The following is a 15,042-nucleotide window of genomic DNA, read 5'->3' on the forward strand; positions in this document are numbered from 1 at the left end:
AGCGTCCTGGATTAATACTATAGAAACTTGTGAAATTGACTTTGATACCAATTTTTTTAAAATATATAGGGTATCAATTAATTCTTATTTTCTAGATTTTTTTATTATTTGTATTAAATTAAAAACTTTCATGGAAATGCTAGTGTGGCTTTAAAAGGTTTGCAGAGATACTATTGAGGTCGTAAACATGATTAAGGATATTACAATGAAATAAAAAAGTATAGAGATTAAATTCCAAACTTTCAAAGAGTATAGGGACTTATATGATATATTTTAACCTATTACTTAGTATTGAAAAGGAAACTATGGGGGCAATTTATTCTTGGAATCTAATTCTTGGAGAACTTGTTGGTACTGTTCTTTTCTTATATTGTTTTGAGTAAAACATGTTTCTTTTTTAACAATCTAATTATAGGTTCTGATCATATTTATCTATTTTTGATACAATATTTAGAATTACCCACGGCCCCTCCCAACCCAAAAATAGGAGGATAATACGCTTCAATGCACTCGAACTCACGTCCTCCTCCATTAACAACAATACTTATACCAATTGAGAGGTATTGCATAATCCATGTACCACTAGCATACATGAATCTCATAAATACTCAAGTACAAAATCATCTACTACATGCAAACAATGCATTAGACCTGCCCATGGGCTGAGTCAATCCCTAACAAAATTATAGGTTCGTTTAATAGGCTCAAGCCTGACTTGAAAAACGAGTCTAAATTTTTATCCAAGCCCGACTTAGATTATATATGCTAAACTTGGGTCTAGTCCGGCCCATATTAATTTTTTAGTATATTTTATATATATAAAAATATTGAAAAATATAATATATCAGAAACACTAAAAATATTAAAATTGATATTTTTATCAAAATTGATATTTTTATCTAAAAATTAAATCAATGTTGGAATTTGAAGGAAGAAACACTTACGAGGAGTAATTTATAGAGTAAAAAAGTCAAAACCTTAAACGCGAAAAGGGCAAAGCAATAGCAAATTGCAATTTGTAACAGGTTCAAAAGTCTCCCTCCTTTCTTAATTCTTTGTTAAACAAAATAAAATTAATTAATTAATTAATGAAGTAAAAGTGTCCTTCTTTTTTGGATTTGCTTTCGTAGATGATCTCATCTTTTTCCTGTTTTTGACACATTTTGTTTGAATCTTTGTAGAATATATAAATTCCCCAGATTTAATCCATTTTGTAGATTCTTTATCAATATAATTTATTCTGTTTGCGTGCGTCCATTATTTATTTATCGTTTTTGAATCTGTGTTTTGTCTTCTTCTCCTTCTTCATCAACCAATGTAGCTTCCTGGATTTGTTATTTCTTATATGATTAATTAAGGGGATGCTACTGGGCATTGCCTTGATTCTTCATAAATAATTAAATAAAAAATTGAACAGTTTTGAGTTAGATTTGAATATTAATGCTTTGGGGATTTATCTCTCTGTTTCTTTCCTTCTCCCAGACATGGAAGAAGGGGAATTGACAATGATTAGAAGGAAATAATAAAATGGCGGCATTGTTCATTCTTGGGTATTCTTGCTTGTATCAATGACGGAAACAGTGTTGATCAGAATTGGATTGGGGGAGTAATAGCAAATTTGGATCATCTTTCGATTGATCACTGAAATAAAACCTATAATAAAAGAAAAATGAAGCTTGTGGTGGGCGTAATTGAAGCAAGAAACATACCGGCAATGAATTTAAACGGCGTCAGTGATCCATACGTGAAGCTTCAGGTAGGAAAAAAGAGGTATAGGACCAAAGTGGTGAAGAAGACGTTGAACCCAAGTTGGGGTGAGGAATTCATTTTCAAAGTAGAGGATTTTAAGGGGGAGCTTCAAATCTCTGTGTTGGATGAGGATAAGTTCTTCAATGATGATTTTGTGGGGCATGTTAAACTTCCAATTTCCCAGGTTTTTGATGCTCCCCAGAAATCTCTCGGCACTGTTTGGTATCCCCTCCACCCCAAGAACAATAGGTCCAAGAACAAGGATTTGGGTATGTTTTTTCTTTTTCCTATCTTCATTTTTCAGCATTTACAGAACTTCAGTTGCCTCTGTGCTAGAATTTTTATGTTTATTAAGGGTCTCAATGTCCCTTTTTGAGTCTCAAAAAGAGGTTAATTAAGTAGTTGGTGTGGGCTAATGCTTTACTGATTACCAAGAATTATTGTTCTCTTTCAACCTTGGGTACAGGTGAAGTGCTTTTAAATATCTATTTTCTACAAAAGAGTTCTTCCATGGACATGAGTTGTAATGGTGATAATGCATCATCATCATCAAACTGCCCTTCTCCTTTGAGACTAGAAGATAGCGTGTCTTCCAAGGAAGAGAAGGATAAATCATTCAAGGAAGAGAAAGAGAAATCATTATCACAAAAATCCCTAGCAGGTCGTATTGCTCAAATCTTTAATAAAAATTCTGACACTGCTGTGGCTAGCTCTACTGCTGGCATTGATTTGACTGAGATGCCTGAAAATTCAAAAGCTGATGTTGCTGATGAGAAGCCTGATGATCAATCATCCTCTGTGTCATTTGAGGAAGCAATGAAAACAATGGAATCTAAAGATCAGGGAAGTGAAATTCCAAGCAATTTACCTGGAGGAGTTCTTGTGGATCAACCATATGTGGTTTCGCCTGCAGAGCTAAACTCTCTACTTTTTTCATCTGATTCAAGTTTTCCTATGTCATTAGCTGAGATGCAAGGATCAAAGGATCCACAGCTAGGGCCTTGGAAATTTGAAGATGGTGATTCCAGCTTGAAAAGAGTTTATACTTACATCAAGGCACCAACCAAAATAATTAAGGCTACAAAAGCCACCGAGGAGCAAACGTATCTAAGAGCTGATGGGAAGAGTTTTGCCGTTCTAGTAGTTGTGAGCACTCCCGATGTTCCATATGGGAGCACCTTCAAAACTGAATTGCTGTACTGCATTACTCCTGGGCCTGAGCTTCCATCTGGAGAACAATCTGCACATTTGGTTATTTCATGGCGAATGAACTTCTTACAGAGCACGATGATGAAAGGTATGATAGAGAATGGAGCTCGACAAGGTCTAAAGGAAGGCTTTGAGCAGTTCACTACTTTACTAACTCAGTCTGTTAAACCAGTTGATTCAAAGGATATTGGTTTAAACAAAGAACAGATTTTGGGATCATTGCAAGCTGAACCCAAGTCAGATTGGAAGTTGGCGTTCCAGTACTTTGCTAATTTTACTTTAGTTTCCACAGTTTTTATGGCCCTGTATGTAATAGTTCATATCTGGCTAGCTGCTCCTAGTACAATTCAAGGACTAGAGTTTGTTGGGCTTGACTTGCCTGATTCAATTGGTGAATTCATTGTGTGTGGTGTTCTGGTTCTGCAAGGTGAAAGGCTGCTGCAGATAATCTCACGCTTCATGCATGCCAGAGCTCAAAAGGGTAAACATTCACATCTAATTAGAACTCTGCTCTACAAGCAAGAAGAGTGGATGATTTCCATGTTTCATTTCGTGTTTTTCGGTCTTTAATTTCCTTTTGCTTTTGTCTTTACAACAATAGGAAGTGATCATGGAGTGAAAGCACAAGGGAATGGATGGTTACTAACAGTTGCTTTGATTGAGGGAAGTAATTTAGCAACTGTAGATTCAAGTGGGTACTGTGATCCATATGTGGTGTTCACTTGCAATGGGAAATCTAGAACCAGCTCAATCAAGTTCCAGAAATCTAGTCCCCAGTGGAATGGTGAAAACTAGATTGTCCTTTGTCTATGTTTGAATTCAGTTTGCTTGTTTGCACTAGCATACTATATAATAATGATTCTTACAGTTTCTTTAGATCAAAACCTTTCAAAATTTGTCCAAGAATTATTTAAATCTTACTTCAATCAATTGTTTAAATGAGCTCTTATCTTTGCAGAAATATTTGAATTTGATGCAATGGAAGAGCCTCCTTCCGTACTGGATATAGAAGTATTTGATTTTGATGGACTTTTTGATGAAGCTACATCCTTGGGACAGGCTGAGATTAACTTTTTAAAATCTAATATATCAGATCTAGCTGATGTGTGGGTTCCTCTGCAAGGTAAGCAGGCTCAAGCATGTCAATCTAAACTGCACTTGAGAATTTTCTTGGACAATACAAGAGGTGGACATGTAGTTAAAGAGTACTTAAGTAAGATGGAGAAAGAAGTGGGGAAGAAGGTAAATAGATGGCTATTCTTCTATTTAGTTTCACATGGCCATGAATAAAATGTTATTTTCCATTCTTGTTATCCTCTTGCAAGCAAACGATATATATTTGCAGATAAATCTTAGGTCTCCTCAAACGAATTCAGCCTTTCAGAAACTCTTTGGCCTTCCACCTGAGGAATTTCTTATCAATGACTTTACCTGTCACCTGAAACGGAAAATGCCTCTTCAGGTTCTGTTTGTTGGGCTATGTAATCTTTTGTAAAGCTCCCCTATTTTGTGATGTTCGCTCTGAGTAATTAATGTATTGCATTTGTCCCTTTTTGTTAATCTGCAGTTGCATCTATGCAGGGCCGCCTGTTTCTGTCAGCTAGAATACTTGGGTTTCATGCCAATATATTTGGGCACAAGGCAAAATTCTACTTCCTTTGGGAAGACATTGAGGACATTCAAGTTTCTCCTCCTACTTTGGCATCAATGGGTAGTCCAATTATTGTGATAACTCTCCGTCTAGGAAGAGGACTGGATGCTAGACATGGTGCAAGGACACAAGATTGTGAAGGCAGGCTGAAGTTCAATTTCCAGTCATTTGTATCTTTCAGTGTAGCTCATAGGTACTTATATTAACTGTGGTTCGTAGGCAATCAAATGATGAAACTAGTTCCAAACGGGGATTTAAACTGCAGTCGCAATGTATATTCGGCCATGATGTGTTTATTGCGATTGTAGATGTATCATATGCTATTACAGTTAACTGCGGTGAATACTGGTAATAAATATAGGTGGTGGAGAGCATGAAACCCCTAAATGACTGTAACGTTGCTTTGCAGCCTATTTAAATCTCCAGTCCCATGTATTAAAGATCTACGATGAGAAAAAAGAGGGTTGTGAAATCCTTGTTGTCATTTCTTTGACTTGCAAATTTTTTGTTCACTAGGACAATCATGGCACTGTGGAAAGCCAGGTCCTTGAGTCCAGAGCAGAAAGTGCAAATAGTTGAAGAAGAGTCCAAAACCAAATGCCTCCAAACCGAAGAGAGTGGGTCCTTCTTAGGCCTTGAGGATGTTAGCATGTCTGAGATTTATTCGACTACTCTCTCTGTTCCTGTAAGTTCCCCTTTCTCTCCCTCTATGGAATTAGTTTTGCTGCAGTATGCATCCTGCTAAGAACCTTCTTTTTATACCCATCTTGTATCTGAGGTACTTCAAGTTTTCCCGTTATAGCTTTATCTTTAGGATTCTTCACATCTAAATGTAGTACATTTATGGATGTGTTGCATCTGATGATGGTAAATTACTTTGTTGGTGATTCAGATTAGTTCCTTCATGGAGATATTCGGTGGCGGTGAAATGGATCGTAAAGCTATGGAGAGAGCTGGCTGTCTTAACTATTCTTGCAGTCCGTGGGATTCAGAAAGTGCTGATGTATATGAGCGGCAAATATATTTCAGATACGATAAGCGTGTGTCCCGTTTTAGAGGAGAAGTGACTAGTACTCAACAGAAATCCCCACTTCCCGATAAAAAGGGTTGGCTTATCGAAGAAGTAATGACTCTCCATGGAGTTCCACTTGGGGACTATTTTAATGTATGAATGCAATTGAAACCAAGGATTTTCTTTGCATTATCGGTTACTTTGAGTATTAAACTTTTCAATTTTTGCAGCTTCACCTAAGATACCAAATCGAGGATTTAAAAGCAAAGGGATGTTCGGTGCGAGTGCTTACTGGAATTGCATGGTTGAAAAGCACGAAGCATCAGAAAAGGATTGCCAAAAACATCCTCTCAAACCTAGAAGATCGCTTAAAGGAATTTTTTAGATTGTAGTATAGACAGGATTCGCAGATGAATGTCGATATCTCCTTACTGTAGTTTACATGTTGATTTTCTTTAGTGCTTGTTAAGTTTGCATGTTTGAGATCTATCCAGAATTGCATAATAGCCGCAATCAGGATGTGTATCTCGATCAAGTCAACCCCAAATTTTGTTCAAAAGCGAATGTGACAACCGGTGGCAGGCAGGTTCCTTGGCTTTGGAACCTAGCAGTGAATGTAACCCTTCATTGAAGCAGACCTACCAAAGGTTTAGTTTATGAAAATAGAGGTCTGTTGAGGCTCTTTTTTTTCTTTCCCATTTCTGGATGAACATATTCATTGTTGCTCTTTTTAGCAACACTTCAAACTGTATTTTCTGTTGTACTTTGGATGGAATTGTGAAGAGCAACTGTTGTTTCTTTGACAAAACTGCTCTGTAATCATACTTTAAATGCAAAAAGGAACATACATATTTAATAAAACTTGTGCTGCTGCTGATATGCTGATATTTAGAGGATCTTAAGAGGAGCATACATCCATGTATGTATTTCTATAGTGCAATGGAGCTCTAGTATATTTTTGTTCAACATAAACTTAGCATTTGATGTTTACATTTTTTGTCGATTTGATTTTTATTTTTTTATAGTTAAATTTAATTCTCAATCTTTAAAAAAAAAGGTAAATTATTATTTTTTAATAAAAATATTGACCAAAATGTTAAAATTTTAAACTTGGTAATAAAATATGGTTAAAATTAGCTAAAAAAAATAGAGTAAGAATAAAATTGATAAAATATATATATGTTGAGGTCTAAATTATGTTCTGTTAATAGAAATAAAGATAGATAATAGATAAATTCAAAAATCTCCGTCCCTTCATCATCCTTCACAGCAGGAAAAGTAAAAATGCAAGCTTGCAGATTCCAACTCCATTGTCCTCAACCTCTTCTTAAACATCCGACCACCACCCCACCCATACCCAAAGACAGCGGTCTTCTTTTCCGCCAAAAGCTCCTGTACCTCCAATCCTTAAACATCAATCCCCACAAAGCTCTCAACTTAAACCCTTCCCTCCGTTCTACCCCACTTTCATCTCTTATTTACCTCGAACGCTCCCTCTCTTCCGTCGACCTCTCTCGCCCTTCCATCGGCCGTATTCTCGACATGTGCCCCCTCCTCCTTACCTCCGACCCTCTCCCTCCCATTAACTTCCTCCTCCACGAAGTCTCCCTCCCTTTCCCTCACCTCCCTCTCTCCCTCACCCGTTGCCCTCGCCTCTTAGTCGCCTCCGTCCCCACCCAACTCCGCCCAACTCTCCTTTTCCTCACTTCCCTCGGCCTCGTCCTGAATTCCCATACTACCCTTCTCTTAGTTTCCGACGTGGAAAACACCTTGAAACCCAAAATTAACTTCCTTCAATCTCTGGGTTTTGACGAGCCGGAGGTGAACCGGATGGTGGTGCGATCACCCGGGCTGTTGACTTTGAGTGTGGAGAATAATCTGAGGCCTAAAGCTGAGTTTTTTTTGGAGGAAATGGAAGGTGACTTGGAGGAATTGAAAAGATTTCCTCAGTATTTTTCGTTTAGTTTAGAGAAAAAAATTAAGCCGAGGCATAGAGCTTTAGTGGAATATGGGTTCAAATTGCCATTGTCAAAGATGTTAAAGATTAGCGATGGAGAATTTAATGCTAGATTGATTGAGATGCGATTGCAAAGAGTTCATAAGAGATAGCTTTTTTCTTTTTTTTGGTTCAATTTTGAGCCATTGTTGACATTTACTAGGTTTCCCATTGAAGAATATGTATCTGTAAAATAGTGAGTTTAATTTTAAGCAGCCATGTGCAATTTAAAGATATTTCAATCATTTGCTGATATGTGGTCTTTTTACTTCGTTTATGGTACACTGTCTATTACTCGTCTCTTGTAGAGATTGCTCAGCCTAATATGTCGTAGGTCCCTTGGAATGAGATTGAAATGGTGGTTTACTTTCGTTCCAAAGGAATGCTGTTGCCATTTAGGAGACTCAAGTTTTTTATTTGTTTCAATGGAGTGCCAATAAATACAATGGTTTTGAGTCTCAAAATTCTACTTTGATAATTTCCTTATCTGCTCTGTGTCTTTTAATTCCACTGTTACTTGATCTTTGTTTAATGATGGTTGAAGCTAGCTATTGACACTCATAAAAAGTGTGAGCTTAGAGGTAAGTATGGCTAATTGTTTGGTTTCTTCTTCTTCATTTGATCATTGCTTGGAATTTTGGTTCATACCATTGCACTTCTTTCAATAGCATTGAATCTGTTTGTGGTAAGGTGGCTTATGCTCTAAATTATCAACTTGAGGAATTTAGCCTGCTGGAAATGCTCTGCTATGATGATTCTTAGACTTGAGGGATTACAAGGAAGCAAGTTTGTGAATAGGGATTGAAAGTGCTGCTAGTTATTTTCTCTGAAGTCTACAAGATCCTTGTTACCCTCCAATGGAAGATCAATCAATGTTTACTATTATGTCATGTTAGCAAATTATTTAAAAATTTTAAAAATATAAAAAGTTAATGAAAATTTTTAAAAAAATTAGCGTGAAGTACATGTAAATTATTATACAAACACCATGTTTAAATATCTAAAGTTTTAGTCTGTATTTTTATTAAAAAAAATAAGATTCAAATCGATAAAAATGTAAATGATAAGATTATGCCTTAATAATTAACTCAATAGTTTGTAAATGAGGCCAAGGTTGGCAAATTGGGGGATACAAAATGGGCTGAGCCCAACAACATTACTGTGGCAAAAGACATATTATTGTAGAGGTATCTTTTAACACATTAACACCAAGTAGTGCAAATAATACCAAGTTTTTGGGTCATTCAGTTTCAGTGTTGGTGACCTAAAGCTTGATAGAAAGAATGACGGTGAATGGCATAGCATAATCTGCACAGAGGGATCGAAAGACGGAAAGAGTGTGAAGCTTGTTGTTGTTGTTTGCGGTTGATTAGGCCTTTTGGTTTGGGGTTTCATGATGGATGGTGACAGATACAGTGTTGAATTGATTGCGATGGAATGTTTTTTTGTGCCCTTCCTGCCTTCACTCCCTCAGCGTTTCCTGCCTTATGGCTTATGAACCCTAATTACTAGCCAAGGTCAGTCAATTACTCTCTGCTATTGTTTAACTTTAGTAGATTATTGAATCAATTCTTGTACAACACTTTCTGGGCATGTGAATCTCATATGTTATTGGTTTTTTTTGGTTTCCTATCGATTTTCTGGAAAGACCTAAGCTCTATTTTACAAACCTTAAATTTTGCTATTAATCCCTGTAATTTGAAGTTGTAGATTTAATCATCTTTTTTAAAATTTAAAATTTCATAAATTAAGTTTTGCTATTTTCAAAATATGCCGTGGTGAACATATTATCCTATCTCTAATATCGTGTTAGCTTGTTATTTCCACATTTTATTCACTTAAAAATCCAGTTAATGGGTTAACTATGGCATTTATGTCAAGATTGAAATTTCAAAATTCAAAAGTATAGGGACTTGCAGTAATTCAATTGGAGAATATGGACTAAATCTACAATCATACATATAGTACATTGAATCTAATATGATTGGTTTTATGGTTTCCTATCAATTTTACAAATTTTTTGTTTGTCCCGATGTGTTCTTTTGGTGCTATTACATTATTCCAATGTTTTTATTGGTTTTTTTTCTTTTGTTGTTGTTCAAGGGTTGCTGTTGCGGTCTACGCATGAGCTGGAGGATTACTTGCTAAAATTGTTGGCTGCTGAGTGGTGACATAATAATATTAGCAGCTAATTGTTAAATATACATGCTTTGATTTTACTTTGTTGAGTAATATCATATTAATAAAGAAAGAAAAAAGGAAAATGTATGGGAGAGGTGGTCTTGATAGATTCAAAAAAGCTCAATCCTTGGAACCCTTCTCGGTTTCCCTGAATTCTTCTTCCCCCAAAACCGCACCCAAAGCTGGTCAAGTTGAACAACATTCACATATTCAAAATGCAGTTGCTCAGCCTCAGCAAGAGGAGGATGTTCAATCCAAGCCAGCCACTCAGGTTGGGGCCGGTCAATCCACTTGGCAACCTCCTGATTGGGCTATCGAGCCTCGCCCTGGTGTCTACTATCTTCAAGTTGTCAAGGAAGGACAAGTGCTTGAAACCATTAATATCGATAGACGCAGACTCATCTTTGGCAGGCAATATCATACTTGTGATTTCGTGCTTAATCATCTCTCCGTTTCACGTCAGCATGCTGCTGTTGTTCCTCACAAGAATGGCAGGTCATTTCTATTCCTATTGCTTTATTTATTTACGGTAATAGAAGATTTAAAACTAAAGTTGGTTCTGCTCAAATTATTTCTTTTGGATTTGTAGTAATTGGTAGACAACATAGTCTATTTCTCATTACATGAAATCTTTATCTTCACTATTGCATTTATATATGTATGTATATTGTATTTATGTCTGAAGCTGGTAAAAATACCATGGAGGTCTCTATACTAGGAGTCAGATTGCATTTTGCTCCTTTTACTTAAAAGATGGGTAAGTTAGTCCCTATATGTTGGATTAAAGAGTAAGCAAGACCTTTCTGTTAAAAATTTTATTCATTTCTACTATTAAAGACTGGCGTGGCTGACGTAATAACTAGACAACCACATGAACATTATGCTCATGTACAGGGACCAGTTTTTAATAGTAAAAATGGTTAAAATTTTTGACAGGACCAATTTGCTCTTATTGTACGGATTAATTGGCCAATAGAGGGGGCAAAATGCAACCCGACTCCTAATACAAGGGCATCCATGGTATTTTTACCGTCTAAAGCTCCCAACTTATTTTAGAACCTCTTGTAATAATGTGTTATTCACCAGCTCTTATAATCTCAACAGCATATATGTCATTGATTTGGGATCAGCGCATGGAACCTTTGTTGCAAATGAGCGTCTGACAAAAGATACACCTGTTGAGCTTGAAGTAGGTCAATCTTTGCGTTTTGCTGCATCCACGAGAACTTATATCTTAAGGAAGAACAATGCAGCTCTATTTCCTCGTCCTCCACCCCCCACCGAGATAAATCTACCCCCACGGCCTGATCCTTCTGATGAAGAAGCTGTCGTAGCTTACAATACACTTATAAATCGTTACGGTCTGAGCAAATCTGACTTGCTGCCCAAATCCATCTCATTAGCTGAAAGTGAAGACAGCACACTGCCAGAGAGAGCCACTAAAAGAATGAGGAAACTAAAAGTTACCTTTAGGGATCAGGCTGGGGGAGAGTTGGTCGAAGTTGTTGGAATTTCAGATGGTGCAGATGTAGAAACCGAAACGGGACCCATAGGTGTAAAAGAAGGAAGTCTTGTTGGAAAATACGGATCTCTTGTACAAACAACAGTAATTCCTAAAGGTAAGGATGTATCGTCTGTAAAAGAAGACGGTGTTTCTCAGAAAGGTGTGACTGATAAACTGCAAGAATTGTTGAACAAAGTAAAAAATACACCAAAAGGTGGGATTTATGATGATCTTTACGGAGAATCTTTATCTGAAAAAGTGGGTTCTTCTTCGTGGGCTTACACTTGTGATGGTGCTCCTACAGGAGATGATGTTGTTGGTGGTGCCTCAAGTGGTAAACCTGGAACTAAGTCTGCCTCATATGATGATAGTGAAGATGATTTATTTGGTGATTGATTGAAATGCTCTTTGGCAACAATTTTCCCACATTGGGTTTTTGATTAAATGACACAAAAGTAAGTTCTTTCTGGCCTTAGTAGCAAAAGGTTATTATTAACTCTTTTTAAGATGGAGAAATTTTCGTTGTAATTTATTACTAAACTTTCTTTGTACAATGGATTGTCAACCTCTGATTGGGGATTTTAAAGTCCACGTTAGAGAATGTTTTCATTTCCTTCTAATCTACTCTTACTCTCGGCATGAACTAGAAAGTGGCTATGGTTAACGATAAAAAAGTACTAAGAGGTGGTTGTAGGTAGAGGTGTTCATGGGCCGGGCCAGGTTTGGGCTGGGCTCGTAAAAAATTCGGCCTGCATACTAGTCTCGGGCCTGGCCCGGCCTGAAATATGGGCTTGAAATTTTGTCTAGGCCCAGCCTGGAAAAAAAAATTATAGACAAAATTTTAGGCCCGAGCCCGGCCCGTTTTTTTAAAAATAAACACCAATTTTTTTAAAAAAATTTAAAAAAGTATTTTAAAAATATTTTAAAATTTAAAAAATATAAAAAATATTTTTTATTATATATTCGGGTCGGGCCGGACTCGGGTCAAAAAAGTCGTGTCCGAGGCCCGGCCTGTTTTTTAAACGGGCCTCATTTTTTGCCTAAACTCATATTTCGGGCCTATATTTTTATCTGAACCCTCCCATATTTCGGGCGGGCTGTCGGGCCGGGCCGGGCCGCCCGGCTCATGAACACCTCTAGTTGTAGGAGTAAAAGTGAACATTAAATCAAGGAGTAAATTGAGTTTTTTGTTATAAATTCTATGGTAAAATATTAGGAGTTGGATTGTATTTTGTCTCATTTATTTAAAAAAATGGGTAAATTAATCCTTGTACATTAGACTAAAAAGTGAATTGGTCTTTTTGGTTAAAACTTTCATTCATTTATGCTGTTAAAAACTGGAATCAAAAAATGACATAATGATGTGTCATGTGCACTTTATGCTGATTAATTTTTAGCAATAAAAATAGATGAAATTGTTAACAAAATAACTAATTTGCTCCTTGATTTAATGTACATGAATTAATTTGTCCATTTTTTGTGTATAGGGAGTATAATACAATCTTACTCATATTACAAAGGTTTCTATAGGATTTTTATCAAATTTCATTAACACCAACATATCTGTTATGGTTTTATTGGATCATACAGACACTTATCTCAAAGTGAAATCATTATTCCTTGTATTAGTGGTTTTGGGTGTGGATGAGCAGTCAAATGTGGGTTATTAAGTTACGTGTCCCATGAGATTTGAAGTAAAAGTGTGGTGATGGTTTCTTTAGGTGATTTACATCACAACATTAAAAGTCCCAACTTACAGAATGTCCTTTATTCCTTAGTGGACTTTTAACTTTAGTGTTGTTTGGTGCCGTACAAATTTGGAGACTTAAAACAAACACCTTTTCCATGGTTAAAACTTACGATTGTAGCAGTAAAAGTACACAATTTCTGATTGGGTCCAAAGCTCAGCCCAGTGGGGATTCTTCTTACATCTCCACTCTACTTTAAAAAAAAAAATAGTTCACCCCTAAATTGTAAAAGTTTCTGTATTAAGAGTCTGATTGTATTTTATTTTATTTATTAAAAAATAAATAAATTAGTGTTTATATATTGGATCAGATAGTAAATTGATCTTTTATGTTAAAAATTTTATCTATTTTTATCATTAAAAACTGACATAATTAATGGAATAACTAGAAACGTGTACATCATGTTGATTTATAAGGGCCAGTCCTTAACAGTAAAAACTGATAATTTTTTTAACAAAATGATCAATTTGCTCTTAGATCTAACATAAAGAGATTGATTAGAATATTTTTTTTAAGTAGAAAAAAAATGTAATTAGGTAATATTGATTGATTTAATTATTATTTGGTTAAACAGTCCACAATTGAATTAAGTTAAGCCGTCTATTTTATCTTTCACACAAGGGACTGAAAAGATGTGGAGGACCCTCCCCTTTGACATCCACCTTATACCAACGGACGAGTGTGACCCCCATTTAATATTGATAATATATTAATATTTAAATTTGATAATTAAGTTTATTTTGATATTTTTATTTTTATTTGTTAATTTTAGTATTTAAATTTGACAATTAGATGCACTTTAGTCTTTAAAATTGGATTTTGTCAAGATTTAACGATTGCAACATGACTGGATTGGTTAGTCGGACTAATTGGACCGAAAATCAATTGGTATACTACTCTAAATAAAGGAGTTGAACTAATTGAATCGAAAACGGCTCGAAATAGGTAAAATTAAAAAATTAAGAAAAAAACCAGTTGTTGAATAGGTTGAACCAATTTAATAATTTTTTAATTTTAGTTATTGTTAGTCTAGTAATCGAATCAAGAACTTGTAATCTGATTATATAAAATTTATAAATTTCATGTAGTATAATCACATAGTGCCATCAAAGTTTTAAAATATTCGATTTGTTATACAGCCAAAAGCATAGGCAAAACAGGACATGACCAGAGAACAAAATGGTAGAGACGTATGTAAAGCTCGTTGCCTTAATAAATACAAGTAGACTGAGATGGGGAAAATATATAAAACGTGAAGAAAATAAAAGAAAATGGGAAATGAGGGACAAGGGCGAAATAGATTGAAATGCTTTGTCTGAATTTGGCCTGCGAAACAACCAACAGGCAAGGGGTCAGACGGCATCCCATCAACACTGACTTTCGGAGGACTGATATCAACGGTAAAGAACATGACACGTGGTGGCCATGCAAATCGTGTAATGGCAATGATGGTCTAAGGGACATCGGTCTAAATGAGATGGGAGAATATACCTACATAGTGGGGGGTACCATGATGACTAATGTACACACCATCTTTTTGCTTAATTAGCCCCTTCTTTAATTTTAATTCTTCAACCCATTACCCGTCCCTTTGCTTTGGCCTTTTTTTCTTTTTGGGTAAATTTCATTGATAGTCATCCAAATTTCTTTTTTGGTCACTCGTCTATGAAAAATAATAAAATAGTCACCCAACTATTTAAATGTCTTTTCTGGTCACCAGTGGACTAACGATGGCAACTTTTAAAATTAACATAATAACAATTTAAACCTCAATATTTATATATTATATCAATTTAGTCCTGATTTTAAAAAATGTAACCCTCAATATTTACACATTGTGTATTTTGGTCTTTTTTATAGTTATGCTTTTCTTTGTGATCCTTTCACCTAAAAAGCTAAAGAAAAAACAATTTTTTTAGCTAAATTTAATTGAAAATATACAAAAAGCAGAAACACCCAGAAATCCAAGATAATAATTTTTATATTTTCTCA

General features: G+C 35.6%; 3 protein-coding genes across 6 annotated transcripts; all 3 read left to right on the forward strand.

Annotated features, from left to right (window-relative positions):
• The first annotated feature begins 943 nt into the window (after positions 1-943).
• LOC107963737 (C2 and GRAM domain-containing protein At1g03370) lies at positions 944-6,508 on the forward strand. Its single transcript, XM_016900188.2, has 10 exons — positions 944-1,025; positions 1,483-2,018; positions 2,216-3,439; positions 3,560-3,742; positions 3,917-4,200; positions 4,304-4,420; positions 4,540-4,802; positions 5,126-5,294; positions 5,502-5,774; positions 5,852-6,508. Exons 2-10 carry the CDS (start codon positions 1,670-1,672, stop codon positions 6,011-6,013), a joined length of 3,024 nt encoding a protein of 1,007 aa, XP_016755677.2. The 5' UTR covers positions 944-1,025; positions 1,483-1,669; the 3' UTR covers positions 6,014-6,508.
• Positions 6,509-6,885: 377 nt separating this feature from the next.
• LOC107963738 (protein phosphatase 1 regulatory inhibitor subunit PPP1R8 homolog) lies at positions 6,886-11,922 on the forward strand. Of its 4 annotated transcripts, none has more exons than XM_016900190.2 (4): positions 8,789-9,134; positions 9,721-10,293; positions 10,903-11,516; positions 11,607-11,922. In XM_016900190.2, the coding sequence occupies exons 2-4, from the start codon at positions 9,881-9,883 to the stop codon at positions 11,696-11,698; spliced, it is 1,119 nt and encodes a 372-aa protein (XP_016755679.1). In that variant the 5' UTR covers positions 8,789-9,134; positions 9,721-9,880; the 3' UTR covers positions 11,699-11,922. The 4 variants fall into 4 exon arrangements, with proteins under 4 accessions (XP_040952308.1, XP_016755679.1, XP_016755678.1 ...); XM_041096375.1 differs by having other exon boundaries at positions 8,818-9,134; positions 10,885-11,516; XM_041096374.1 differs by having other exon boundaries at positions 6,886-9,134; positions 10,885-11,922.
• LOC107963739 (transcription termination factor MTEF1, chloroplastic) lies at positions 6,906-7,853 on the forward strand. The gene has a single exon (XM_016900191.2). It carries the CDS (start codon positions 6,906-6,908, stop codon positions 7,728-7,730), a length of 825 nt encoding a protein of 274 aa, XP_016755680.1. The 3' UTR covers positions 7,731-7,853.
• Positions 11,923-15,042: the final 3,120 nt, after the last annotated feature.

Source organism: Gossypium hirsutum, chromosome D06 (assembly GCF_007990345.1).
Source record: "Gossypium hirsutum isolate 1008001.06 chromosome D06, Gossypium_hirsutum_v2.1, whole genome shotgun sequence".
NCBI classification, from domain to species: Eukaryota; Viridiplantae; Streptophyta; class Magnoliopsida; order Malvales; family Malvaceae; genus Gossypium; species Gossypium hirsutum.

What these genes read in the sequence shown, in the direction of transcription:
- LOC107963737 (XM_016900188.2), top strand. Translation starts at nt 1,670, where the DNA reads ATGAAGCTTGTGGTGGGCGTAATTGAAGCAAGAAACATACCGGCAATG. An exon ending in GCATGCCAGAGCTCAAAAGG is followed by an intron (nt 3,440 to 3,559) that starts GTAAACATTCAC and finishes TTACAACAATAG; the next exon opens with GAAGTGATCATGGAGTGAAA. An exon ending in CGACTACTCTCTCTGTTCCT is followed by an intron (nt 5,295 to 5,501) that starts GTAAGTTCCCCT and finishes TTGGTGATTCAG; the next exon opens with ATTAGTTCCTTCATGGAGAT.
- LOC107963738 (XM_041096374.1), top strand. Translation starts at nt 9,881, where the DNA reads ATGTATGGGAGAGGTGGTCTTGATAGATTCAAAAAAGCTCAATCCTTG. An exon ending in GTTCCTCACAAGAATGGCAG is followed by an intron (nt 10,294 to 10,884) that starts GTCATTTCTATT and finishes GTTATTCACCAG; the next exon opens with CTCTTATAATCTCAACAGCA.
- LOC107963739 (XM_016900191.2), top strand. Translation starts at nt 6,906, where the DNA reads ATGCAAGCTTGCAGATTCCAACTCCATTGTCCTCAACCTCTTCTTAAA.